Source organism: Phalacrocorax aristotelis, chromosome 1 (genome assembly GCF_949628215.1).
Source record: "Phalacrocorax aristotelis chromosome 1, bGulAri2.1, whole genome shotgun sequence".
Taxonomy (NCBI): Eukaryota; Metazoa; Chordata; class Aves; order Suliformes; family Phalacrocoracidae; genus Phalacrocorax; species Phalacrocorax aristotelis.
The window spans coordinates 161,874,992-161,902,907 of NC_134276.1; the positions used below are offsets into that span (position 1 = coordinate 161,874,992).

At 48.7% G+C, this 27,916-nt stretch overlaps 1 protein-coding gene across 7 annotated transcripts; it reads right to left on the reverse strand.

Annotated features, from left to right (window-relative positions):
- Positions 1 to 3: 3 nt before the first annotated feature.
- CBX7 (chromobox 7) lies at positions 4 to 22,296 on the reverse strand. 7 transcript variants are annotated; one of them, XR_012657801.1, is made up of 7 exons: positions 20,766 to 22,296; positions 19,473 to 19,516; positions 15,371 to 15,436; positions 14,781 to 14,847; positions 13,844 to 14,183; positions 11,066 to 11,185; positions 4,708 to 5,082 (listed from the first exon to the last, which is right to left on the reverse strand). XR_012657801.1 is itself a non-coding variant. In XM_075077533.1 (6 exons), the coding sequence occupies exons 1-6, from the start codon at positions 20,832 to 20,834 to the stop codon at positions 2,807 to 2,809; spliced, it is 618 nt and encodes a 205-aa protein (XP_074933634.1). In that variant the 5' UTR covers positions 20,835 to 22,296; the 3' UTR covers positions 4 to 2,806. The 7 variants fall into 7 exon arrangements, 6 of the variants coding, with proteins under 6 accessions (XP_074933634.1, XP_074933583.1, XP_074933612.1 ...); XM_075077533.1 differs by lacking the exons at positions 4,708 to 5,082; positions 11,066 to 11,185 and adding an exon at positions 4 to 2,838; XM_075077482.1 differs by lacking the exons at positions 4,708 to 5,082; positions 11,066 to 11,185 and adding an exon at positions 2,846 to 4,655.
- Positions 22,297 to 27,916: the final 5,620 nt, after the last annotated feature.

Genomic DNA, 27,916 nt, shown 5'->3' on the forward strand with positions numbered 1-27,916 from the left:
TGCCGCCGCCGGCTCGCGCACGCCCGCGCGCCCCCTCCCGCCGCGGCCGCGCGTGACCCTCCCCCCCTTCTCCCTCCCGTGGGGCGGGGGGCGGTTGCTAAGGGAAGGGGGCGCGCGCAGGCGCCGACCGTTAAAGGGGCCGCGCGGCGGGTGGTGTGAGGGCGGGGGCTCAACCGCCGGCCCCCTGTGAGGGGACGGGCAACGCGACACACACGGGACACCCGCGCCCCCTGCGCCAGGGCACGGCGTTCGAGGCCAGCAGCGAGCTGTTCCCGGGGGAGCGGGAGGGGAAGCCCGGCCGGGACAGACCCTCGGCGTGGCGCCGCAGCACCGCCTCAGCCCCCTTCCCGCCCGAACGGGCCCTTTTTTATTCTTTCAAATTTTTTTTTTTTTTTACTTAAAACAATGGCGGCAGCGGGGGCCGCGCAGCCTCCTCCCCTCCTCCTGCACACGCAGATGCGCCGTCAGCCCCTACCCTCACCCACCGCCAGCCAGCCGGCTGGCCCTGCGTATATGGGGGGAAGTGGGCAGTCTTGAAGTACCTGCTATGGCAAAAACTAACAATAAAGGCGCTTAAATACTTTTTTTTTTTTTGGCTGGTGCTTGTATGTGCCCTCATTTTTGAGCCAGTATAAGGTACTGCAGGGTAAATGGGCCAAGCATGCTACATAAACCTTTATGAAAAAAAAAAGTTAAGTCAGAGAAATTCCCTGCCCTGAGTGTTACTGCAAAACCCTAGTTAATTTGCAGTGTGTTTTATGCACTCCTGCAGGTGCTAAAAAGGCAGAAAAAACCCCAACATGAATCGCTAATCATTCTCTGTGATTCAAAATGGAAGCTCGTGGCCCTGCAGCTCTCTTCACACAGAGCTCCTGGTCCTCCATTACCTGGAGGTGCCATGTGGCACTGCAGAATGTACTGCTTTATCTCCGTCTTTAGGGTGAGTAGGGGGTGCGTTTTGGAATGATACCCTTGGGAAGAAGGGGGAGCGATGATGAGGGCTGTAGGCGACAGCCATGGTGCTTGTGGTGCTCTTTCTCAACCCAATGCAACCTCACTGGCTACCTGCAGGGCACCGGCACCCCTCTGCTACCTGCCTTTCAGCCGGCCCGCAGGGAGCACTCACAGCCCCTGTGGCCTTTACTAACCCTTTCTTCATTTTTCCTTTCGCCTTCCCTTTCCCTTCCCACTGGCTGAGCCACCACAAGATCTCCGACTGGAGAAGTGACACAAGGGAGGACGTGTTCCCCACTGCCTTGTCCTCCTTCGAAGGGGACTGGCTGGAGGGGTTGCTGAATGCTGGCAGAGAAGAGGTGGCCAACGGACCATCACACGGACCCTGCTTCAGGAGATGGGAACAATTCAGACAACAAGGTGTTTCTTTGGTCAGGGACCGAAGCACAGTACTTCACCACTGATAATTCTGCATTTAGGTCGTGTTGCTCACTTTGAGGCTGTAAGAGGCCCTTTCTCAGGCATTTACCGTCACAGCCCAGCTGAGAATAAAAGCCCAGTCAGATCACCTGGGCCTCTCACCTAGAATGGGACATGTCCTTCTGGACTGCTCAATTTCTAGAGACACCACTCTTTTTAAATCTCAATTCTTTATACCCTTCGAGGTGACTTCAAAAGAACAAGTCGATCACACCCGTTGCGTTTTGCTTTTCACTTTTTTAACTGCTTTCAACTTTGCATATTAAGTGTTCATTAACACCATCCACATTTAAATTGGTGTATTTGTTACTGTTCACTTAAACAATTGCTTTTACGCTTGTGGCTGAGTGTCATCCACCCTAAAAAAAAGCAGGCAGTCCCAGGTAAAATTGGGGAAAACTCCTTACGCAGCTACACAAGCGCAGGCGCAGCAGCTGAGACCAACGGCCTTGTCCCCAAACAGACGTGTGGGTCATGAGCATCACAAGTCACCTCAGGGCAGGAGCATGAGGCACCCCCCATCCACAGACCAGGAGGGGCAGCAACATTTCTGAGAGCTCCCTGTGCTCTTCCCAGTTGTTTTCTCCCTCTGCCTGTCAGCAGGACCTTCTTTCCAACCACAGCAACTGCTGAAATTGCTGCCAGCAGCCATCGCACAGGTATTGCCCGACCCCAGGCTCTTTCATCTAACTTTTACTATCACCAAGCAAAATAGCAGCAGAATATCCAGCTGTTCAGAGCATTGTTGGGTATTTCCTTTGTTTCATTCACATTTCCAGTAACACACTACAAAAAATAACCAACCTGGAACAACGGCTCTCCCAGAACAGCTATTGTTCATTACAGACACTGAAATGAAGTATTTTTTTGGTGCCTGGCTGCCCTCAGGACCCTGGTGCCGCAGGGTGCACTGCAGCACTTCTTGGTAGCGCTGAGAAGCCAGCGCAGGGAAGCACTAAGCTTTGGGGGAGCAACAAGACCTTTCTCACCAGAGCCACTGGCAAGCGGTGTACGAGCATAGGGGGAGAGCAGCAGGTGCAAGAACATTTTTATTTATTTCTTAAATGGCACTAGAAAATGGCAGACTCACCTACTCGAAGCCAGTACCAGCCTCCAGGCTCATTTTTAGCGGACCTGTCACCTGGCAGGTGTAACAGTGCTTACCTCCAGTAGGAACAACTCCATGGGCTTGATCAGCCGACTCCGTTGATGTTTGCTCCAGGGAGGTCGCTGTCAGGAGCGGCAGATTTCTGTAAAGAAATGGTCATTCCCTCTCCTACACTGGGAGCCAGTGGAACTGCACCTGCCCCAGCCCCTCAAGCAAACACTGCATCAGTTTTTAAGCAAACCCTTGGGGCAATGGTTGTCCATGTCAAAACGTGGCGAGATTTACCAGCCGCAGCTCTGAAACACACAAGAACAAAAGACAGACCCCCTCAGAGCTGACCACGTGCCCCCTCGCGCAGCAGTGACGGGTGGCCCAAGCAGTGGCCAGCACAGCTGTCCCTCTGGCCTGCTGACTTCCTGACGTAGCAGAGAGAGGAGAAGGCCCATGGGGGTTCATGCAGCACCTGCACCTCCGGGGTACAATGACATCCCTGGAGCCTGCCAGAGCAGGCCTAGCCACCCAGCTTTCTAGCATCCTTGCTTCAAATGCAGTTGCGTGGTGAGCAAAATGCTGGGAAGAGCAGGACCAAGAGCAGGGAAGGCAAGTGGCCCTGAACAGAGAGGAGGCGACTGCCAGTTTCCTGGCAGACTTGATGTGCACGCTGCCTTTCACTCCACGCTTCTCAAGAGAGAGCGCCGAGCTGCGCAAACTGTGCCATTTCCCCTTTCGGGTACAGCCTAGGACAGCCGGGGCATGGGGGCACGTCCCGAGATGCAGCTCACCACCCTTGTTCACGGGCATCCCACCAGGAAGGCCGTGCAAGGCAAGCTGGCTGCTCTGCACAGATCAGAGGGGCAGCCGTAGCAACAGATTATTTAAAAAAAAAAAGAAAAAAAGGCAGCACTATCCCGATTAACCTTTAATCCAACCAACACACGCGTGTGAAAGGACAAGCCGTTATGAGTTCCCAGTGCCAGCCAGCCTCTGCAGCATTGGCAGGGGTCGGAAGAAAATCTCTGGAGCAGGCTTTCCCGTAACTCTGCACTGCAGTTTCTTACAACTTCACCTGACTCGCTAGCTGCTGCCAGAACCTCAGTGGCTGGCTGGAGTCCTGCTCCAGTGCCATCGCTCAGGTCCAGCCTCCCTGGCTCCGGTCAAGTATGCCAACAGCGCTTTGGTAGCGCAGGCAAGAGCTAACCACGCTGCCCTGAGCCATGACCGACTCAGGAAACTTACCCCACCCCCCTCTGCTTTTGCTCCGCGTGCTTTTGTGATTGACGTCATAGCTGTGCTCGGGTGCACAGCTCACCCCCACGTTACCTCTGCTGAAGGCATCTCAGACAGCCCCATTCACTTGCTGAGGTGCCACGATTAACAGCTAGCCTCCCCCTCCGTGGAGGACGGAGAGGCACACACCTTGAGGGAGCAAGCCAGAAACCAAAGGGGGCTAAATGAGACTGTAGGATTCTCTTCACAGAGTATTGGCAGTCCCGGAATCGGGCTCCCCAGCTAAGCCCCCCGTTACCTGCTGTGAATTGGGGGCCAAACTCCACCCAGGAGGCGCTGGGGTCCTGGGGAGCTCCCTGGAAGGCCTGCAGGCTGGCTCTCTGGAGGCTCTGGCATGGAAGAGAGCGGGCTTCCCCACCGGCAACTGGTGTGGAGCATGTTTGGCAGCCCAGGCCTCACCTCAGATTTCCTCTGTTCCCACAGGAGACGTAGGAGACATGGAGCACACCGGCACCCTACTCTGGCTGGTGCCGGCAGAGCTGTCCCAGCACCACAGTGTTGTGTGAGGATGTCGAGAACTCCCTAAACCCAGAGCAACCATCACCCTGCCATCAGCCTTCTCCTCTTCAACTTCTAATCCATCAAAGACTGACCATCCCGGGTCACCTCCATAAAGCTCTAACTTACCCAGTGGGTTAAAAATGAATACAAACCCAACCGCCCCGAATCCAAGTAATGGGTAATGTCAGAAACAGCATTTTGCAGGCTCCATTCTTCATTGATCCTTCTTTACTGATCTCACATGCACACACACACATTTTCCGTTCTTTTTCCAGCCACGCTGCATGTTTATACCAACAGAAGTGACCGGTGGAAAATAATTCAGCTGTAAAATTAAAGCAAGGGGAGGTAAATCACCACACAAACAGACCAATAGGTAAATGTCAGTTCTCATATTTAATATTTTAATAATTTTGTTTGCAACATTTACCACATAAATCATCTAAATAAATAGATGCTGTACAGTCTCTTATCCATATCAGTACAAAAATAAAACCACACTTTGTGTCAAATTATGCTCAAGCCTGCCCTCCCTTTGCTATTACAATCTCCTTTTATAGCACATACTCGCTCAGAAAAGGCATTATACTCCGATTGGTTGGTTTGGAATTGGTTTACTCCCTATTTCCCCCCCTCCCCAAATACATTCAATTAGTCTGTACAAAAGCTAGAAGCTCATTCTGTGCAAAAGGAAGCTTTCTGTGTGCAAAGACTCAGGTACTCTAGCGTGCCGACAGGAACAACAGCGACAACTGGAGAGACAAGAACAAAAATAAATTGGGGACCCTCCCCTCTAACTGACCCCATCCCCCACCTCCCCCCAATGGAAAGGAAGCGTACCAAATCACATCAGTCGGTGTGCAAAAAGAGGCCAAACGACACCTGTACGCTGAGGGAAAAGGCTGGTGCTGTAAACCCAGCGAGAGACCCGGGGTTCCCCCAGCTGTAAAGCTTGCTAAGTGAGGAAAAGATTCTCTCATCTTGGCCTGCTCAAAAGGTTCTCCAGATACGCAGAACAAAAGCTTCATCTAAATTATTTTAGTTCTTTTGTTGCCGTTCCGTTGGAGATGAGGTGAGGAAACGGCCTCTGGAAAAATCCAGCAGCTTCTGAAGACAGCTCCTGGCTCACCCTCCCTTCCTCTCCCCACTCCCTGCAGAAGGACAGGTATCCCCCCGTTCCTCAACTACGCTAATAAGGTGCAATTTTTCAGACAGGAAACTCTCTATATGAAGATGTCTCCAGAGCTGGAAGAAGTGGTCGTAGTTCCAGACTAGGACTGCTCAAACTGAAACTCAACTTCATTTTTCCCTTTCCTCAGACAAAGGCGGTGGGGAGGGAGGAAGCCAACCCGCACCCTGAAGGTGAGCCAGGGACTGTGCAGGTCTCCTCTCCTCCCTCAGGGAGCCCTCCTTCACCTGGCCTGGCAGAGCACACTCCCCCTTCAGCCATGGGAGGGAGGCAAAGGGCTGGGTGGCAGCTCTGGAAAAATGATAAGGAGCAGCCAGCAGCCTGAAACAGATACATCTTTTGCTTTTCAAATGCCACTTTCAGACAGACGATAAGGAGTACTTAGCACTCCTAGTGCTTTGCATTTCCAAAGTGCTTCAGAACATACTTCAGATTTAAAAGCAAGAAAAAAAGCTGCTTAACATTTTGACAGATTTGCAAAAAGCTTCTCTGTGCTGACACTACATTTTCTGGTTAAAAAAAAAAAAAAAAAGAAAAAAAAAAAAGAGGCTTTCCACCTCCTCCAAAATCCCCCTCCCAGTCAAAACTCTGCTACCTCAGTAACGAGGTAAGCTGTGACAGAGGTTCCCAACAGTCTTACGAGCTCTCCCTTTCAATGCCAACTGGTGCTCTCAGACAAGAACCCCTGGTATCTTTGCAGAGCAGCCCATGGCAGACGGAAACAATCTCAGCAGCAAAGCTCCTACCCCACTGCAGCTTGGTAGCGATCCTTCTCCCCCGTCAGCCATTACGTGCTCCCACTGGGCTCCGCTCCTCTCTGCAACTGGTTAACCAGGGATCATCTCCTGCCTGCTCCCTGCTAAGCCACTGCACTCTTAAGAAATGAAGGGTGCAAGTGGAAGAGGTGGAAGAGAAAAAGGGGTCATTGCTCTAGGACGTGCTTGTTACAGGAAAGGATTTGAAGGGTCTGAATTAAATTTTAAGTGATTCCTTCTCTCTCCTTCCTGTTGTCCTGGGGCTGTTTCATAGGCCTTCCCACCTTGACCAGCTGCTTGGGTGAAATCCGGGGGTTTCAACACCCAGAAGCTTCATGCTGGCTCTGCGAGGACAGAAAGTTCAGCAGGCAGAGGACAACGTGGTCTCCTGATGATAAGCCATTGTCTCAAAACAAGTTTACCATGCTCTTGGGGAAAACTGTTTTACGCCAAGCACAGCAAAAGCGACGCGTTCTCTTCACCTGTATGTGCCAATGCTGTACATTCCCATGTAGAGGTTACCCTATGCAAGCTGTTACGTACACGTCTCCCTTGCACTCCCAAATGGTAAACTGCAGATAGATAAATGTAGCTCCGACCATCTCCTCTCCACAGGGCCCACTCAGGACTCCAAGGGGCATCCACCCACTGATGCAAGGGATCAGCTTCACTACAAGTTCTTGCACCTCTAACATGCCTTCCCTCTCAGCTGCCAGCTCACTCAGAGGCCTGTCCTCCACTGCTGAGAAAGAGCAACTCTGAGGCAACTCCTTCCCTCCCTTCACTGACAAGCAGCTGCCCCTACTATTTCCCTAGGAAGGCCCACTGCCCTCTTCTTCCTGGGCTGCAGGTAAGCAAGGGAGGAACAGAAGATGGGTAAATACCATCAGCTTGAGAAAAGGAGGGTTTTTTTACACTTTCCCTACTTCAGAAAGCACAAATGTAAAGCCAGGGAGGAGAGGAAGCAGCGGAGAGGTGGTGCCAGATTTAGCTTTGCTCAAATACATGGATGTGGTTGACAGCCCCCGCTGCCGTCCCGCACCCCAGCCTCTGTTGTGGCTACCACCGGGGGTCTTGCATGAGGTACCCTGCCTATTGTTTGACCTGCGCAAAGCCTCCCTTCTCTCTTCCAGTGAAACCATCAAACAGCACTAGCTGGTGTACAGCAGGAAATAGCACTGGGGCCAAGGGCCCCCTGTGAGGTGAACAAACAATTTTATACATTCAGTCACAAAACACCAGAAGAACAATTCTGGACAGTTTCACAACACTAACAACAAAAGAAAACCCATTCGTTTCTCAATAAACTTCTTTCTGTCTGAGGCTCTGACATAAACAAGGGTCAATTCACTAACAAATTTGGGCTTATTTTGGCAAATGAAGTTGCTTTCGGGTGTTCTCACAATATCATCCTGGCCTTGCTTGAAAAAGGGAAAAAAAAAAAACAACCCAAACCACCTTGGTTTGAATTCACAAGCAGAAGGGCCCCCAAGCAAATGCAGGACAATAGGAACATGCAGGAGCTACTAGGCTACTTAATGCCACTATTTATGTGTTAAAACTTGCTGTTCCAAGGCATCACTTATATATCAGAGCAATAACATGTAGTTTATAACCATCCAGGAACAGAGGAAGTCCTTTCTTTTTTTAAAAAAAACAAAAACAAACAACCCCCACAGTTTTAACAATAAAGGTTTTTTCCAATTTCATGAAGCTCCTCAGTTGTGTCATATATACAGTGAGTTCATTGTGAGAAGATCTATGAAATGAAAACTTCTGTGGCACAAACGTGGCTGGTAAACTCTTGCATGGAAACAGTTCTAAGAATGACTATTAGAACAGTTCTTCTTGGAGAAGTTTGTTTCTTGCGTACAGTTCAACAATTTCCACTGGCTGAAGTTTGTTTTTCTTGTTTACAGCCGCGGAGCCAAACGAGGTATGGGAGAGTTAGCCCATTTCTATTCTCGGCTTGTGCTTCAAATAGAATTATTAAACTCAGCTTCAGCTGGATGCTATTCTGGCTCTTCTAATCAAACGGAATGCTTAACGAAGCTCTGAGCACAGCATCTGATTTTCATGATATGTTAGCCCAAGGGGTCCCAGTTCAATTTTCAGAGTTTGGGCTGAACTGACAGACGGACGGTATTGAGAAGAAGAGACAAGGAAACCCAGACACTCTCTCTTGCCAGCACAAGTAAAACCCCCATACATCTCTAGACCTGCAGAAGCAGAATAAAGCTAATTGTAAGGTCCCTGAAAGCCAGCTCTACCAAGGAAGTTTACAATGATATGTCACCAGACAATATGGAACAGAGCCACATTTTTAAAAGATCAAGAGAAAAATCTTCTCAAGAAGATCTTTAAGATAAGCAAGAATTCATGAATGTCAAAAAAAAAAAAAAAAGTCCACCCCAACACAGTAACTGCTTAGTTTCCTACCACAAACTCCTCCTCACACACAAACCAAACCCACGCACATGCAACTTGTTGCGACTTAACCTGATAAGGGTTAACTCCTCATTGACCTGTACAAAAAGCCAGGTACTTTTTTCAACACTTTGTGTAGGGAGAAGATTAGTCACCAGCAGAACGCAAGCTAGCCTGATCCAAAAAGTGGTTAAGATATGAAGCTGTGGATGAATCCTCTTTGAAAGACCACCACAGGTCTTTGAAAACTCCACTGCAAGAGGAAGAAAAGATGTTTAAAGAGAAATGCCAAAATAAAACATCAAGAAACCTCAGCTGGTGCAAGGAGGGAAAAGCAGAGGATGGAAATCCAGTTTATTAGGACAAGCTCTTTCCTGCTGCAGGTTTGGAATTGCTTCTGATGTCCGCCAAAGCCAGGAACCTTAATAAAGAAGAAGCTTTTTGATGTATTTGTACACCGAGATGAAGACAGGACAAAGGCAGCAGTAGCTGCATTAGAATAAAGAAACCAGATCTAGTAAGTGCCATGAAGATTTAGCAGGGTGAGCTGGAGTTCAAGACTTTTTAAAAAAACAGGCTAAAATATCATGCTCCTGCAACCACAACTACCTGACCTGCTACAAGCCTCAAGAGTGGACTCAGCCACATGGTGTGACCACTGGTCACAACAAAAAGAGAAGATATTTGGCATGTGTTGGGAAGACTGGGTGTGCGTGTGGGGGTGAAGATGACAACACTGTCTAACGCCGCATCCTGCAAAAGAGGGTGCAACTCCAGATACAGAAGCCTCGCTCTGGACACCCACATTCAAACAAACATCCTGAGCCTGTGTGCTTACCTCATCAATCTGCCCTTGCTAGCTATTACAAGCTTCTTTCCCACTCACTCTTCCTCCCACCGCATAATTCCCCCCCAGCTTCCACTTCTCACCCTCTCAGATTTCTCCATAATAAAACTCCCATGTCATTTCTCAGAGACAAAAAGGTTAGTCCAGAAATTCAAAATCTTCCCAGTGGTCCTGAAACTGCTGTGACACAGTGGAAGAGAGGCCTGCTCAAACAGCTCTGAGCTGGAAGGGGAAATCCTAAGTCCACACTGAGCTGCTGTATCCCATCTGAGGTAAAACCTGCTTTTATAAAAACCATAGGGGCAGTCCAAGCACTTTGTAAAAAGCAGATGCTTGGAGGGCCAGAAGCCCCAGAGCTCCCAAATTCTGCAGGCCAGCAGCCAAGCCCTCCAAAGGAACACACTGAGGATTTCCACAGGTACCTTTACCTCAGAGCTCGGAAGGCTCATAGCTTCCTTTCGAATAAACAGAGCAGGTAAGAGATGCTTCAGGTGGGGTGGGAAGAGGAAACAAAGAATTTAAGGATAGTAATCATGACCGTAGCCAATGTAACCCTGCAGCACTCTGTCCTGCAGTTCCCACCTTAGACTCTAGCTTACTTCTCTTCCTTTCCATAGGAAAAGGTCTATATTTAAAAATCCAAGTTATTTAAATAAGATTTGCTTAAAAAAAAAAAAAAGGAAGAGAACATGCACGTGCACGAACAGATGCTATGCTAAACTACCAACTCAAAATATAGCAATTCTTCAAAAGCCTCAAAGTGTCACAGGCAGTCCAGCACAAGGCATCTTTAAGTGCAAGATCAGGCAGGGTCTATTGAAATGCAGACCACTTTCCTTGGCAAAGATTTTTAAGCCTTCCAAGGGGAAGTTCCCATCAGTAAAGAGGTACAGGATCACAGATACTGTGAGGAGACTGGAGTCGTGGAAAAATATTACTCAGGCAGTACAATCCAAGAATTCTCATTGCTAAGAATTAACAATTTCTTTCCCCTCCTCAAATCTAATGCATGCCTTCCCCACATGTTGTTTACTTTGGATCTCTCAATAGGATCCAAGAACAGAAATTGCTGCTAATCAAGGCCCATTTCTAGCTCAGTTCTGTCCAATTCCTGTGTCCTGGGCCTGTGCCAGTATCTTGGATATCTCTGCAATGCCAGGCAATGCTTTGGTTGTCCTATTAGCTCCTCCTCCCAGGGGTGAGGAGTCATTTTTCAACCAACTTATTACCACAGATTCAGAGCAGCATTTGTTATTAATACTGAATTTGGCAAGGGGTAAGAACACCCCACTTTCTATAAAGCATTCCTCACACAGCAGAGCCGAGCCTGGAAATCCTGTTTAGCATATACAGAATGGTATGTCTTGACTGCGCTGAATTTCTGAGCTTTTAATGAGGGCAAATTGAATTCATGTCGCCAATCCAGATTTCAGAGATGCATTTCAGTCTTTCTGCATGATCAACAACCAAAGGGAGAAACCTGCCTACTTGGACCTGCTCTGCAAAGACTGACTTACCACAGACAGGCAAATACGGTTCTGAAGTCCTGACAGCAGGCCACAGGGAAAACAGCACTGGAGAAAAAGTCTTAACAGGCTGGAGTTATCAACACAGGTAGGATCCATTGCCTCTCACTGCTGCAGGAAGAGAGGGAGGAGGAAGGTGGGAAGAGCAACACACAGAGAAGTATCTTTATCCAAGGGATATCAATTGCAGAACAAGGCGGCAGGCTAGAGATACAGCTCTCTTTCCACCTCCACATGCCCTCTCCCCACAAATGCAGCTGCTGCCACTTAACAGGATAAAAGGCGAATTGTTTGGCTTGCTGCTTTCACATCCAGGAGGGGAGTCTTTGCCAGGGAAAGGGCTGTCAGTTTTTCAGATGGACAAAGCAATGACAAACGCACACCCCCTACGCTGCCCTTTTTTTGCGTATCTGAAAGGGGGGAAAGGAGAAGAGAGGGGGAGAAAAAAAAAAAAAGGTCTCTGTAAACATTTTAAGAGGAGACATTTTGGATTTTTTTTTTCTTAAGGGATAAAATAATCCTTCCCTAGCCCCACCCTAAAAGCACTGGATTTGGGGAGCACTGAAAACAGAGATTCAGAACTGCGCACTCCGGTCTCGAAAGAAGCCCTCAGCCACTTGTGCTTCTCTGAAAGTGACGGTAATGGAGTTTGCCGTGATGTCCGTCACTGTCACTTCACTGGGGGGCACAGTGGGAATCCAAGGGAGACTGCCATCCACATCTGCTGCAGGAGAGGCAGATAAGAGCATGTTAGTGAGAGAGAGAGAGGTTGAGGGAGATGGAAGGAGGGAGAGGGAAGGGAAGGATGGAAAAGGGGCCTCCTTTCTGAAAAATGGTGGGTGAAATCAGCCCGTACTGAGTCTGCACATACAAGACAAGAAAGAGCATGGGCAATCCCTCCCCTCAGAGGCTAAGGGAAAATGGAGGATCACTGCAGGATATAATGCGAAAAGGGAAGAGTAGCAAAGGTGTCTAGACACACACCAGCTTCGAGGCAGACTACATGGAGGTCAAAAGACCCTCTAACACCACCCAGCTCATCTAACCATCCACAATTCCCCGATACCTCTCACCCCAACTCAGCCCCCAATTTGGCTCTGTGTCAGCAAAGCACACTCACTGGGTGTGAGCTCCCCTGCTCATAAATACCCTACCCTGCTGAAAAGTCAAAAATCACACTCTTACACACATTCTTCAGATACTCCTGTGGGAGTCAAAGAAATCCAAAATAGAGGGTCTTCCTTGTCCTGCACCTGCAATGCAGCCTGGGTACAATTCTCTCAAAAAATCCACCAATACTGCTTCATGGAGAGGCTGCTCTCCTCTTCTTATATCCTTCCTTTGCGCCCTGATAGCTCCATACAAGAAACCCAAGCATCCCTGCACTTTTTCACTGTGAGAAAAATTATCAGTCCCTCTGGCACCCAAACCCTCACTTTTCCCCAAGCCCTAGGGACAGCCACAAAAATACACAGAGAAAGGAAGGAAGAAAAACATACCCCCTCTCTGTCGCTATGTCTGTACTATATACCTTGTCGTCCCAACCCAGGCAAGGAACAAGGGCCCCTTCAGAGTATTTCCTGGCCCCTGTCTCAAATACCTGTGGTGCCTACTTTCACCTCAGAAGGAGTCCAACCCCCCCAACAGTAACTGGAATTCCATGCAGGTCCTGAGTCAAGGGGAGAACAAAAACAGTTTCTGTAGTGCCGTTCACTCTTCCAATCCCCAAGTGCTTTAGAGACCAGTGCTTCTAGCAGAACAACAGCCCCACATATTTGCCCATTGCCAGGATGCAACACTGGGTTCCTCTGCGCTAGTCCCATTGCTGCCTCCCTGGATTTTGGGTGCTGTTTGAGTCCCTCTCAGAGAGGAGGCGATAGCATTGCTCCTCAGAACATAGCCCTCTCCCCAAAACCCTGCCTAATCCAGCCTGGCTACCAGCAACTCCTAGCAAGGAGTAACAGGATTCCCTTAGCTACTACAAGCAGCACAGGCCCTGGTTTTCCACTCCTCAGGAAAGCTACGCCCTCAGAAGCTCTAATAATGCAGGGACAGAGTTTCCCTGGTAACTCAGAGCAACGCGCACATCCCACAGCCCTCCTGCACAAGATGCTGGTATTCCTCCCCAAAATGCCAAATGTGCTTGGACATCTCCCGTGCCTACACTCATGCTGCGTACTCAGTGGGATCAGGCAGGAGTTACCATTCTCACTTCATCTCTCTCATCCCCCTCTCACATAGCTCTAGAGCAAGAGGCTTTAGAGGTGACGTGGGGTGTGGGGAGGAAAGGGAAGGAGGGGGCAGAGGAAGGCCCTGTGCGTTCCTAGCAGCATTCCTATATACTCCTCAGAGCAGCACTGTGAGAGGAGTGCTGGTGCTCAAGCTTGTCCACTGCCAGCCAAGCTCCTCTTAGCAGAGCAGCCTGAACAGAGGCAGAGTTCATCACTGTCACACCTGCACGTCACCTCTGCTGGGAGGAAACCAGAAGAAGGGGGTGACTTGCAGTACCTTCCATATGTTTTCTAACACTGGCAGGGGTGTCACTGATATGAGACCACAGAGAGGCAACATCACCAAAAAAGCAGATTAGGACCGTTCATCCAAACAAGAAAGGAATTTGCAGACAAAACGTCACAGTGTGAGCCAGCAAGAGCTGCTCTGAGGACCTGATCTAAACCACAAACCCAGGACGAGGCAAGCAAGGAGGAAACATGCAGAGCATCCTTCCCATGCCCCAGAACTTCACAGCCAAGGAGTATCTGGCCTTACCTTCCTTGCTGGTGTGCTGCATGGTCTCCCAGTCCTCAGGGCTCTGCCTGGCTTCCAGGCCCACTGCATCATTCAGGAAGAACTCACGCCTGCAGTTCCGGCTCTCCAGGCTCGCCATGCGGGGGAACTTCTTCCTTGACAGTCGCAGATACTTCTGGTTTTTGCGTTGCTTCCGGAGAGAGAATGGCAGGACTGCTCCCCCAGTCTTCTCTGAGAACTCTGCCTGTCCTGGCTTGGCTCCTGGCAGGCTACTGTCTCCTCCTCCAAACCTCCGTGCAAGAGAGAAACAGAGCTTCTCCTTTCCCTTGTGGGCACTCCTCAAGTCCATGCCATACAGCCGCTGCCAAGAGATCAACGTGGTAAGGGTCAGAGCAGAAATCTGATAATAGTCAGGGCTCCCACCCGGGAGCCAGGAAACTATTCTTTGCTCAGTCCCTGAATGAGCTAGGGTAAGTTGTGCTACTTCTACAACACTGTTCCTCTCACCTCTTCAACTGCCATCTAAGTTCTTTCTAATATATGCTTCCTAGGATTGGCTGCTTTGCTTGGCAACAGCCAAAGCACGCTGAGCTCCACTTCCAACCAGCGGCTACCTTTAACATGATGGAAAGTCCAAGCCCAACATGAAATTAAAAGTACAGAAACCAGGTAACCTGCAACCACCCAAGCCCAAAGTCAATAAAATCTTAGTTTAGGGAGCAAGAGCTGTTGTTGGTCGGGTTTTTTGTTTGTTTTGCCTTTTTAAAGACATGTTAGCTGGCTCTTCAGCTAGCAGGTTAAAACTATCTGCCTACCCACTGATTTCATGTTGCTGTGTTCACTTGTTACCTCCAATTTAGTCGATGCAACGGCCAATGGACAGTTTCCACCTCCCTGTGAGCAGAGGAGCAGCTCAGCCGCTAATAAGTTAGAAATACAGAGAAGAGCAAGAGGCTACCTGCAGGAGGAGGCGCTTTGGTTTGGGGCCTCTTTTCCTGTACCCCGACGCACGGTCTCTCTCTTCCCTGTGAAAGAGGAACACAAATCAAACTGAGTAATAAATGCCACAGCACAAATCCTAGTCAGGAGTTCTACCTTTCACAGCACAGCTCCCTTATTTCCTCCATTAAAACCCAACAGTGACCAGTGTGCACTTGGAAAACATCCCAGAATTGCTTCTTGAAGGAGTGAAAGCCTTTGCAGTAAGGGAATTTCTCTGACTCAGCTGATCAAGGATGGGTTGGAGGAACTTATCACCTCGCATCACTCCAGTTCAGCCCTGGACCTGATTAAAACCTGAGACTGATGCTCTTTGGCTCAATGCTGCTTGCTCTTGGCCTCATTTCCTGAACAGTGCCCATTAGAGCTGCTTTAACCCTGTCTTGTCCACCTCAGCCAACAGCAGCGTACAGAGATCAAGCAGGATTCATGCTATACATCCCATCTTTGATTGAAGTAGGGACGACAGGGGCACTTTATGCACACTACAAAATAAAGACACTATTTCCATTTCCTGTGTCCAGGGAGAGAAAGAACATGCGCCCTTACTTTTCTTCATAAGCCACTACCAGGCGAGGGTCCAAGATATGATCCTCTGGCTCCCATGTGCTGTATCTGAAGAAAAACATAAGGAATATAAAGTAAACAATACTTTAATGAAACATTCTCTCTGCAGGCCTGCTACCAGTGTGCCACAGCCCTGGATACTGTCTTCACAAGGTTCAGTGGGGCCTGCCACAACATTGCAAGAGCTCTGAGGAATCCCAGCCATTCCCTCCCCAACTTCCTGCAGACACCACCTCCCCATCCCAGAAAAAGCAGGGCCAAGTGTCAAGCAGCTCTTTGCAGGAGAACAGGGAAGGCTTTCCTCCCCAGGGCCCCTACAAGCTGTTTGCAAAGCCTGTGCTGACACTTGCAAACTGATTTTGAGCCAATGCCTAAACAGGTCTCATCTACAGAACCGCCTCAAATCCAACAAACCCCATGGAACAATGAGATGTGATCTGCTACAGCTTTCTGAAAAACAGGTCTCTCTAAATTAAGAGTGCTCAGAGAGTAAGTACGCCTTCTCACCTGCACTATTAATTACCTCTAATCACTGGAACTGAAAGTATTCATTTAAGAAGAGTTTAATTTTTCTCCACTGATGCCATTCAACTAAACGTGTTTAGACCTGGGCCCTGAGGCAAGTTGATGGCAACTTTCCAATTATTCCTCCTCTTGCTCAACTCCCCCTGCAGGTTATTTCTATCTCGCAGAGGTCATCAGTATTTCTGTACCAGCGCAGGAGCAACCCATCTGCATTGTGGTTAGGGCTACCAAAACTACTTAAAATAAGCTTGATGCTCTGAAAGTAGCCTGTGAACAGTGTCACTCACTGCCTCATCTCCCTCCTTGGTCAACAGACAGCTGTGACAAGAGTCAGATGCTTAGGAAAGGACTGAACCCACCCAGCAGGCAACACCAAAAACGGTTCCCAAGGGGCACAGCTGCACTTAATACCAGGCAGAAGCAGCCAAAAACTCCCATTGTGGAAGGTGAAAGGATCACAAGGTGGTCCTCATGGCATATTTGCTTCTATGGGGTCATGTTTGCCCAGAAAAGGTCAGTAGTGTGTCTCTACCATACAAACTCAAAGACAAGAAAGGAAGTCTGAAACCCCAAATGACTTGGAATGGGAGGTCCAGGGCCTGGAGGCAAAGCCCCTCCCAGCCCCTGGGGAAGAGGGCCAGAGAGCAGCCACATGCAGGTGGGCAAGGGTGCATTTGTATCAGTGCCTTTAAACAGCGGAAAAGCATTTCAGGATGTTTACATTTCTGGATAAAGAACAGACTGCATGTGAGGGCACGTGATACATGTATATATGTACATAGGGGAAGTGGTTCAGGAATGCTTTTCCCTTTCATCTTTCCGTAAGACAGAAGGTACTGAAATACAGGAGCATTCCTGGAGAATGATTTGAGAAATGAAAGTACAATTCTTTTACAAAAGTGAGAAACAAAAATACAAAATTCAGATATCCCAAGGTGCCCTGTACATCAGAGAGTTAAGAACAGACATGTCTTAATAACCAGCTGTTCCCTCCCTCCTTTGCTCGAGCTTCCTGCAGCAACCTGACTGCAAGCTGTCAAAGCCAAGATGCTGTTTGAACAGAGGAAGGCTTCCTCCCAGCTGCCAAGATTCTGGCACTCGTTCTACAAATTTAAGAAAAATAATAACACAAGGTGGGGCGAGGAATACATCGGATTGCTTTTCATGGGCAGGACAAGAAAGGGAATTTGCTTTTTAAAAGCCTGGTGGGTGTTGCCTTTTTCTCTGCAGCTCAGTTTCTGGCTTCGCTGCAGTGGCAAAACACTGCATATAAAAAAAACATGGTTCAGTTTGATGCGCGCGCGCACACAGACGTGCACAGAGCTATATATACGGGTACACACAGCCCAGGCTGCAGCAGAACTGCAGAGAGCAGGCACTCTGGAAAACATAGATCATATGATCTTCCTTCCCCCTCCTTCTACTCCTCCTCTTCCCCCTCCCCTCTTAACTCCAACACAAGTTGTAAACAAGCTTGTAGCTAGAATTGGATTGTAACTCGTCCATTCCCTGGCTCCAGCAGTATAATTCAGAAATCTGAGGTGCAGGGCAGTAACAAGAATTTTTTATTAAAAAGGGGGGGGAAGTGAAATATCAATTACTTGGGAAAGCAGCAAAATACTGACCTATCCATATTCCCTTCCATGAAGCCTCCAGTGGGAACAATGGGATAACTGGTACAGAGATTACAAAGAGTTATGTGACAAGGGTGGGGAGGGGAATGAAGAGAAATGCGACATGGGATGAGGAAACTGAATATGTTTGAAGCAAACAGCTTGGGGTGCTGCATGCCATCACAGGTACATGTACATTTAGAAACAAGGAACAGAGACTGCTAGCAGGATGAAAGTTACTTCAATGCTCAAAGCATCTTGGTTTTAAGCAACTCAAGCCTCCGAGTGAACAGTTAAAATGGAGGGAGGAAAAAAAAAGAAAAAAGAAAATTAGTGCTCTTCAGATTTGGAGTTTGGGGGAAGAGGGAAGGTGTTCGAACATGGCACAGCATGAAAAGAATGGAACCCTGACATCCCCTTGCTCCCTGGACAGAAGGCTGTGCTTTTAATTCCCATAAGATAGTTTCTGGCTCCCCCAGAGCCCCAAGGCACAGGGAAAGGAAAGGCAGCAGTAAGAATAAGTGCTGCTCTGTCCAAGGAAGCATTACACCATGCCTCAGCCCACCGTCTTGGCAAGTGACTTTACAAGAGAAGGACCTCAATGCGTTTGTTGAACGGAAAATGGGATAAACATCAGTATTCTGGCCAAAAGGGGATGGTGCCTCACAGACTACAAATACATTTCCCTACCCCTACCAGTGATTAAATTAGGGCTGGCTACTTAGAAGGTTGAAGAAGTCCAAGAACTGACCCGCACTATATGGCAACTTGTGCTCAGCAAGTGCATAAGGATACACTTTGACAACAAAACTTACAGTCAAGAATGAAGTCACCCTCTACCACCAACACCAGATAGGGGAAGCTACTTATATTCATGCATCCCCTGTAAGCACAAGGATTAGGCATGCAGGAACACATTTCATCTTCTTGGACACCAGGTACAATCTATTGGGGCCATCACAGTGGGCCCCGCTTTGCAACTGCACGGATGAAATTGTGAAAGCAGTCCCCTTCGCTTAGCAACACGCAGTGCAGCTGCATGTGTTATGTAGCTGTACCCACGCACACTGTGTATGTGTACACACACACACACACACACACACACACACACACACACACAGTTACAAACAAAAAAAGCAAAGAGAGGGCCCCATATGGGTTGGCCAGGAGGCTGTTCTACTAGACTGCTAGCTAACACAGAAATACTCTCCAGTTACCTAATCCTTTTAATCTCAAAGCATTTTTACAGACTGTTTAGGCACAGAGCAATCACTCTTCTTCAGAGGCAGCTGCATTTAGTATCTGTAAACAATGCACAGCAATACTGCAAAAACATTTTTTTTCGCTTTCTGCTTTTGCTCTGTTTCAAAAAGGCACTCAAAGTAACAGAAGGTTTCAGACAAGGAAATGAAGGCATGGCGACAAATTTTCAAGGGACAAAGATCACCTGCATTTGGCTACAATCAATAAATCTGAAACACTGCCCCTTTCCATCCGTGAATTGCAGAGTGGAAGCAGTAGGACAACAAGACAAGACCATCTACTTGTTTTCTATTTTAAAAGATTGCATATAGCCTTAAAAATAAAGTGGGGCCCTCTTGGTGCTGACTTACAAAAGCAGGAGCCATTCCAAGTTCAGCAGAATCAGGGTTCCCTGTTGAACTCATAATAAATTTAAAAACATTTGTAGCTAGAAAGCATCTCAATGGAATATTTCAGTGGTGGCAAAAACCAGTCAGAATAGATTGGCACTGTTTGTATCCCTCAGCTGCCAGTCCGGAAATAGATTTGGTTTTGGTTTATGGCTTTTTGTTTTTGTTTATTGTTGTTGGAATGAGGCACAAAAGGTTGCCCATTAAGAACGAGCTGCTCAGTTGCAGAGATACAGTGTAAGCTGTATTAAAGATTCAAGAAAAGGAGTAAAAGACAAGTAAAACACAACTTACTTTGGGGGCCATCCTTTCCACTTCACCAGGTATTCTACTTTACCCTAAGGGCGGAAAAAGGAAGAAGAAAACAGGTGAACTCTGCAATCAAATATGGGCTACAGTAAGAGATGCAACCAATCAACAGGACTAAACTCCGCAACTGAAGAGCTCATTTCCCATCACTTTATTTTCAAAACAAAGCCACTTCCTCACTCAACTACGCTTGCTATACCTTTTTCTCCAGCAAATGGGCACGCGGGGATATTTAAGCATACTTGAATTACCAGCATCTTGGGATCATACCTTTGCAGAAGCCTAGCAGGCAAAAAACCCCTACAGCCAGCCGGCAAGACAACTGCAACCATTCCTGCATTTACAGGCAATCCTACAAGAAGTCAGCATGCATAAACGCAAGAGGGAGATGTATGCCAGAAGCAAGTGTGAGAGGAATTTTTTTTTTAAGCAGAGACAAGAAATACAATATTTCAGATCCTACAAAGTGCCTGTTTGACATGTTCCCTTCCAGCTGCTACACACTTTGCTCAAACACTGTTCCATGCATCACAGTCACTCAACCTTTCTACCCTAGCAAACAGCAGCTCACAACTGAAGTTCAGAGTTACGTATTTATTTGTGCACTCCAAGTAGAAGATTTAAAAAGCAAAACCAAAATAAAAGCAGTGATTGGAAACCATGTTCAAGAGCTCCTGAGGAATGGGTACAACTATTAACATCTTTCATATACTGAGGGACTTGTTAAGCACTTCCCAAAGGATGGCAGAGGCCTTCATCCATTCAGGATGGCCATCCCTCGAAGTGCCACTCTTGCAGCTGCAGACACCTTTATCTGACAGCACAGCAAGCAAAGTGCTCAGGTACTTGTGCCAAAGAACGGGTGTAATTTTCCTCATGGGGGGCTCATCAGCTTCCCAATGTTTGAAACCACTGCCCTGTAAGGAACTTTCCACCAGAGGATCCCTACGTGCTGTGTGCTTACGGGCCATAACACCCTGCGGGGTTGAAAAGCATTTTTGCAGCTGGGGAAACTGAGTCACCAAGCTGGCCGCCAACCTTTGCAAACCCTCTCCTCATTCGGGGTGCCCGGTTTGTTGTCACCGGCGCTCATTTTGCAGAAACTGAACGCCCCCCTCCCCAAGCAATGGCATCCCCGCCCCCCCGGCTGCCCCCGGACCCCACCCACCCCACGAGCCACTCCCGCCGACAGGCGCGTCCCTCGCCCGCCAGCCCCGGGCAGGTGCCGGTGCCCCCCCCCGCTCCCGGCGGTGCCCGCCCCGCCCCGCCGCAGCCCACCTTCCGCACACGCTTCTTGCGGATGCTCTCCACAGCGAACACCTGCTCCCCGATGGCCGACAGCTCCATGCAGCGGGCGGGACAGCGGCGCTGGCGCCGGCCACCGGCGGCCCCGGCTGTCGCAAGGCGGAGGGGGGAAAGGGTGGCAGTGGCGAGGCTGGCCCCGGTGGCGGCGGCGGCGGCCGTTGCCCGCTGGCGGCCGTTACCCGCCGCTCCCCCTCACACGCCCCCTCGCGCGCGGCCGCGCCCCCTCCCCTCCCCCCGCCCCGCTTTAGAACCTGCGCAACGTTTTCCCCGGCGCGCGCTCGTGGGGGGGCGGGGCGCGAGGCTCGGCTCGGCTCGGCTCGGCTCGGCTCGGCTCGGCTCGGCTCGGCTCGGCTCGGCTCGGCTCGGCTCGGCTCGGCTCGGCTCGGCTCGGCTCGGCTCGGCTCGGCTCGGCTCGGCTCGGCTCGGCTCGGCTCGGCTCGGCTCGGCTCGGGCGGGAACCGGGTGAGGGGCCGCCGCTGCTTGCCCATCTCAGCCGCCGCTTCCCGCCGCTCGGCCTCGCCCCGCGGCCGGCCTCCTCTCGCCTCTCCCGGAGCCAGGCTCCCGCTGGCACCCTGCTTCCCTCACGGCAAAGGGCCGCCGGGTTCCAACACCCCGCCGCTTGCAGGGGGAGCGGCGTGAGGAGCCTCTGCCCGCCGCCGGCGCGGTATCCAGCCGCTGCAAAGCGGTGGTATTTACGGGTGTTTTACCACAGGAATGGCCCTAGGCGGGTGGGAAACCACCAGGTGACAAAGCGTTGAGGCAGGCGACGCAGGCCGGGGCAGGAGAAATCCGCTGTGGCTCTTCAAGCGCCTTCTCGTGAAGTGCTGAGAGATTTCACGGGCATGGCACACGCGTAGCTATTTGACATCTTGAAACAGACAGGACCTAAGGCCGCCTCTTCAGGGTGGCCAAGGCTTGCTTGGGTAAGGCAGGAGCAAATAGGAACTTTTTAGGTCTATTTCTAGTCCAGGATCCTTTGCGCGCTGATCTGGTGCACAGAATAAGCTTTTGCTTCCTGATCACTGCTTTAAACAATAGATTATTTTTTTTTTAAGTCTCCTAGGACATTTTTTCATCGGAGCAGGGACTTATTTCTACATGTGTAGCTACCCTTCCTCTCACAAGTCCGCTCAATTGCTCCTCCACTGCGACTGCATGTCTCTGGACACAGTATGCAAAGTCTGCGACAGGAGAAACCTTACTGTATAACTGGCAAATATTATACAAAATGAAGTCTACAGTGAGAGTGAGTTAATGTTAGTAATTTAGTTTGAAAGCATTCATTTTCACACAACGTACCCAACCCATACATGTGGATACAGTAACTGGCAGGGTGTTTGGTTACTTACAAGAACTCAAAGATCACTGTTGGTAATTGTGACCGTTGGGCTAACCATTAAGCAGACCTAGCAGTTTGTAACATAGGTTTGGTTCTGTAACAGCATAGCCATGAATATTCAAGGTTTTTGTGCTGAATTGCAAAATAATAATAAAAATTTTGATCTTTTTCATTCTTCCTTTCTCATATTATTCTTCTATGTTTTAAAAGGAATAGAGAAAAATATTTAAGATAAAATTTAATTTGTTTCTCAAAATTAAGACCTTCAGAAAAAGTAGAGACAAAAGAGGATGAAAACATTTCTCTGAATTGCAGCAACCTGTTTGTAAGACCCTTCCTTGCACTGGAATCCAATTACTGCAGTGCCAAACTGGAAAATGGAAGAAACTGTGCTCCGATGACCACATTAGGATAATATAAAATAAATAAATAAATCCCACAGTCACACCAAATGTGCAGGTGAATCCATTATCAATAAACTGTTGCACTTCTTAGTACGGGATATTTACAACTTGTTATTTAATATGTGTTTTTTGAGGTCGAGAATTCTTTTTTTTCAAAATTAAAGGAACTTTGTTCATGAATACTAAAGGAGTTCTCAATATGAATCAACCTGCATTTTGATCACAAGCAATAATAGTCGTCTTATAAACAGAGGTATACAACAAGAACCCACATGCTCGATATGGGTATAATTTCTGCACAATTATTCCCTTCTTTCCTTCTGCTTTTCCCTTTTCTCACACCAGCAACGGACCCAAGCGAAGTTCAAGCAATATTTGCATCGGTAATGTCGCAGTTTTTGAAAAAGCACTGCTTTGCCTGGAAGTATGAGTGATGAAATCTGTCCACGAGGTGACATCCGCATACCGCAAAGTTCCAGGCAAATTGCATGACATAACAAAAAATATGTGTTCCTTGTTTGCTGGGGGATTTTCCTCTGCAAGCCCTCCTTCCTTCACGGGGGCTTTGCTCTCACGTGCAGTTGCACCGACTGCAGTGGAAACTGTGTGAGTCAGGACTGCTACAAAGGCAACACTCCCCTGGTTCTGCGAGCGCCCTCAGTACCAGAACATGCTGCTTGTGGCTCATTTTGCTTCTCCGAAAATGCTACTAACAGTCTGGTCAGGTTTTGTGGGGTTTTTTTTCAGATGGTTTATTTGTTTGAAGTTTTTTTTGGCAACTTTTTCGACAAAAATGTTACTTTTTAAAGCTGTTATGCCACAGTTACTTTTAATTCTTACTAAGGGTTACAATGCAATTGGAGTAGGGCATTTTTGCATTGACAACCAAAAACCGAAGAGCCAGAATGTCTCCCTGCCTCCCACCCCATCCCAAGTTCTGAATTACCGTTAAGTGGATGCTACTGAGCCATTTATAGGACCTAGAAATAATTAAGGCAATGTAAGCAATCAAGTTTTTCAGATCTTACAGCCTGTTTTAGCAATACTTTAAAAGCCATTCTGTGATAAAAGACCTTTCCTAAAGTGTATCAAGAACTAGATTACAGCAATCTTTATTGGAGTTGTTCTTGTTATGACTAATTGTACAGTCACACTAATATATAGCAGTGAACTCAATGTGCAGAAAACCAAAGCAAATATTGAACCTTCTTCAGTACAAATTCAGAGACCCAGATCCAGGAGCCTTTAATCAAAATTCCAATTAACTTCAAAGAGTTTTACTTCAGTAAAAATTACAAGCAGAATCTAGTACAGAAAAATTACCATTTTAATTGCTACTAGTCTGATTAAGTGATTCAACTTCCAGTTGATGCAAGCGCTTACATTAACACAAAAAATTTATTACTGATCATTTATATTCTACCAAGCCTAATCCTGCCAAAGACTTTTTTTCCAGAAGACTGCAGCAAAAATCAGCATCGCTTCAGAACATCCCAGCACATCCCTGAAGAAACACTGGTTGGTGAAGCTTCAAGAAAAAACCTTGCAGCAGAAGCAAGCCTTGGCATCCTACGAGCACGGTGCTGCCACGACTCCGTAATGCCACGGGAGCCGGCAGCCATGGACAGGCGTACCGCCGATGCCATTTGCGATGCATCGCTGACTTGATGGGTGAACCGGCCTTTCTCTCTCTCTCTCTCTGTGGTGTGGTATGTTTAATTATCAGTAGATGGCACTCGTCATGCTGCTCTGCAAGCACAGGTCCATTTTATACGCAGATGGTGGTTTCGGCAACCCGTTGCAGAAATAAAGGACAGCAAATGGGCACGGTCAGCACTGCTCCGGCCCAGGAGAGCGGCCCTGCCAGACCCGGAGCTGGCTCAGCAAGTGGAGCAGGCTGAGGCAGAGGCAGGATGCGCTGAATATCTGTGCAGTTAAGCCCAGGGGCACCAGAAAACCAACCCTGTTGCTATGTCCATATTGATTAGTACTTTTAATGTTAGTTTCTTAAAACCCATGGGAAGAGTGCAGCTGCCCTCTGCTGCCAGTTGGCAGCTCCTTGGTTTACCCGGAGCTCTTGGGACAGCAGCCAGCGAACACTGTGTTTAAAGCTGAGCTTTTGCTGCACATTCCTCACCTGGCTCTGCTCTGCTCCCAGCACAGGGACTTCCCAGCAGCAGACGGATGGCCAGCGAGGTGCAGCCCCAGCGCGAAGTAGTGCTCTGCCTCTGAGGGTTACACAACACGCACAAGGAAAACGGGCGTGGAATTCCCCTTGCCTTGGCCAAAGGAGCTAGTCCTAGTGGGTAGAAGTAAGATAATCTGGCTCAAGCGTAGATCCCTCTGAGAGCTCTGGTTGGGGTCTGCCATGAAGAAGAATACCTCCTGTGGCCTCAATGTCATTTCACTTCCCCCCTTAGCACCTTTTAGCATGGGCCTTCTCCACAAGGCATAAATGACAGTTGTCTACTTTAGCCTTTCACGCTCTTTAGATCAGAGCACCCTACATTTCCCTTTCACTGTGGCCATGGCTTGGGTGCACTGAATCCCAGGCTGTGATCCTCTGAACACCACACAACTGGCACTTCTCCCTTAGTGTCCCCTCAACTTGGTGGGTAGCTCAGTTTTCCTCTGCACCTTGCCTCACACCCAGGTGTGACTGGGAACCACCAGGTAGGTGCTTCTTCCCAGCCTTCCCAGAACAAGATCAGCGCAGAAAGTAGCAGCTACCATTTTTTTATTTGAAAATGCAGCTGGAAGAGGGCTTGTTGTTTCCTTACATGGTAAATGATAGCTCAACATTATAGCACACTCCGAGCAGTGTCAGTGGTCAAGGTCCAGCCCCTCTTCTGTCTTCAGGGCTGTGAAATCCCATCTTCTGGGAGGCTGCCGCAAACACCAATTATCTCTCTCAGGAGCAAGGGGAGCACGCATTCACCCACTGAAGTTGTCTCGCTGGGTGCAAGACAAACTCAGAGTTCGCTGAGCAGGGGAACTGGTGTGACACAGCTCATCTCCATGGTTATTTTCCTGGGCAAGAGGAGAGCTGTGTCCCAGTCCCTGACCTGTACATGTGTGTACATGTCACCCAGTGCCTGACTCATGTGAAACACCTAAACGGGTCCTAGTGAAGGTGCTGAAATGCCAATCTCCGCTTTCCAAGGTAAACACTTATCTAGAGGATGGTCTTCCTTCTCTCTGGGCCACTTTGACTGCTGAGTTCTTCTGTGTCACAGCAAAAGTGAAGTACACTGGTTTGGTGCACAAAATACACAGTTCAGATAAATTCCTCTACAGGAAGCTGCAGCAGGATTTTCAGTGCTCTGAAGCCTAGACTTGAAGTGTGGGTGGGCAAGAGGAAATAAGTGCTTTTGTGGTTTGGGGTTTTTTTTATATATTTTTGTGGTTTCAATGAAATTTAGTTTTGTTGTTTCAATTAATTTGAGTTTTGTTGTTTTAGTGAAAGCCTGCCCATCTGTGGACATATGATAGGTCTTTGAAAAGCCTTGGCTCCCACATGCTCTATAGAAACTTCTTCAGCTGTTCATTGCTTAAAACTCCCACTCTCATGCATGATCCTCTTGGGGCACTGCCTGCTTGTAGAGCATTCAGCCCTAAAAATGTGTTCTTTTGCAGGGGACTATTTGCACATGAGACAGTGCATGTCCCCTGTTCCTTCCACTGTGAAGGGGACAGAGTTGCAGTGCTCGCTTTCTTCATGCCTGAAGCACTCTGAAAACTTAGAAAGAAACAAAAAACAGGTATGGGGCCAGAGAGTCTTTCACACTTAGCTGAGGGTTCAGCATCTCTGCGGGCTGTGATGTGATTGGCATTTGTGTTCTGATCTCCTGCTTCAGCGCCAGATGCTGAAGCCCAGCCTTCAAGGCAGGATGTGTCTGGGTTATGCTCTTGGGATGCAGAAGCTAGGAGGTGCTCTTCATCTGTGCTACAGACACACCACGTTAAGCCATGCCCTGCCATGCCAGGCCAGGTGGAGTAGAGCAGACTAGGCCAGTGTAAAGAGTGCATTGCAGTCCCTCCAGGCTGAGGAGAACACTTAGCTCAGTTCTCCCACTCTCTGGGAGAGGCCTCTGACCTCACACCTAACTTTAAAACGCATGCTGTACTCTGTGACAACACCCTTACAAGATGCCTCTGCTCCAGTGGGTGCCTGATCTGAGATCATGACAGAGAATGTAAATGGTGGCGTAGGAGGAACGCACAGCCCTAACTACTAAGCTCCAGGGAGGGATTGAGCTCTCACATGTTTTCTGCCTTCTGCCTTCTGCCACTAGGCAAATCCTCCTCCTGGGTAATGGTTTGCCCTTTGGGCTGCCTCCTTACATCAGCAGAGGCCAGAAACCTGAATTCAGTCCTGGGAGGCACCTCGGTACCTTGGTCTTGCTCTTTGTGTCTGGGGAGGCATCATTGCCGCTGGCACCAAGCTTGCACTTTGTGTGGGACATTCTTTCTCCTTCTCATCGATGATTTCCTATGTAAAAACCAAGCGCCAGCTGGTTTCTTCCTGAGGGAATGCCCTTTAGAGCCATTCCTGACCCTCATGCTTGACCACTGTCCTCGCTGGTCAAATGGAGCCCAACTTCTGCCTCCTGAAAATCACGAGTTCATGGCTTGTCACTCAGGAGGCCCCTGATGTTGCACAGGGAACAAGCTGGCGAGTCCCAGGAGGGTGGTGCAGGTTACAACACTCCACACCATGTCACATCCCTGCCCTGTCCCTTGGAAGCAGCATTTCCAGGAGTGATGCAGAGAAAGGACTTCCTCTAATTTGTTACTCAACTACTGTTGACTTGCCTTGTGTATTTGGGCTTGGCAAAAAGCTGCTCTGTGACTTGTCCACAGAACAGGATTAGTATTATCTGGTGCCTAACAGCTGGGTTGAAAGGACCGAGTAAGTAATTTCTGAAGCACTGGCAGAGGGATGAAAAGGGTTAGAGAGGAATGAAGTGCCCTGAGGAAGCCTTTGCAACCACCTTTGTCTGAATTCCCTGAACACAACAGCACGGATGTGGACTCTGAATGGCACTTGTTCATTAGGTGGCACTACAGGCCCAGGGTTTCATGAGCGAGCACAGTCTCCAGAGGGCTCCTCTGGGTCTGAGTGGAGGTTTGTAGGCTCAGATGCTTCATTGCCCTATCTGCATATTTTTTTCCTGGGGAAACATGATGTCCTGACAAATCCTGGAAGAACATGGAAGTGATATTGCAAAAGCAAAGCAGCAGCAATCAAGACTTCCGAAACAGCCGCCTGGGCCTGAAGTCTCCAGGACCCACACAGGGGGGCTGGAGCTGCCTGGGGTAAAACCCGTGCAAAGGACCTGCACACCTACCTGCGCTGGCTGCACCAAGGCGGTGCAAAA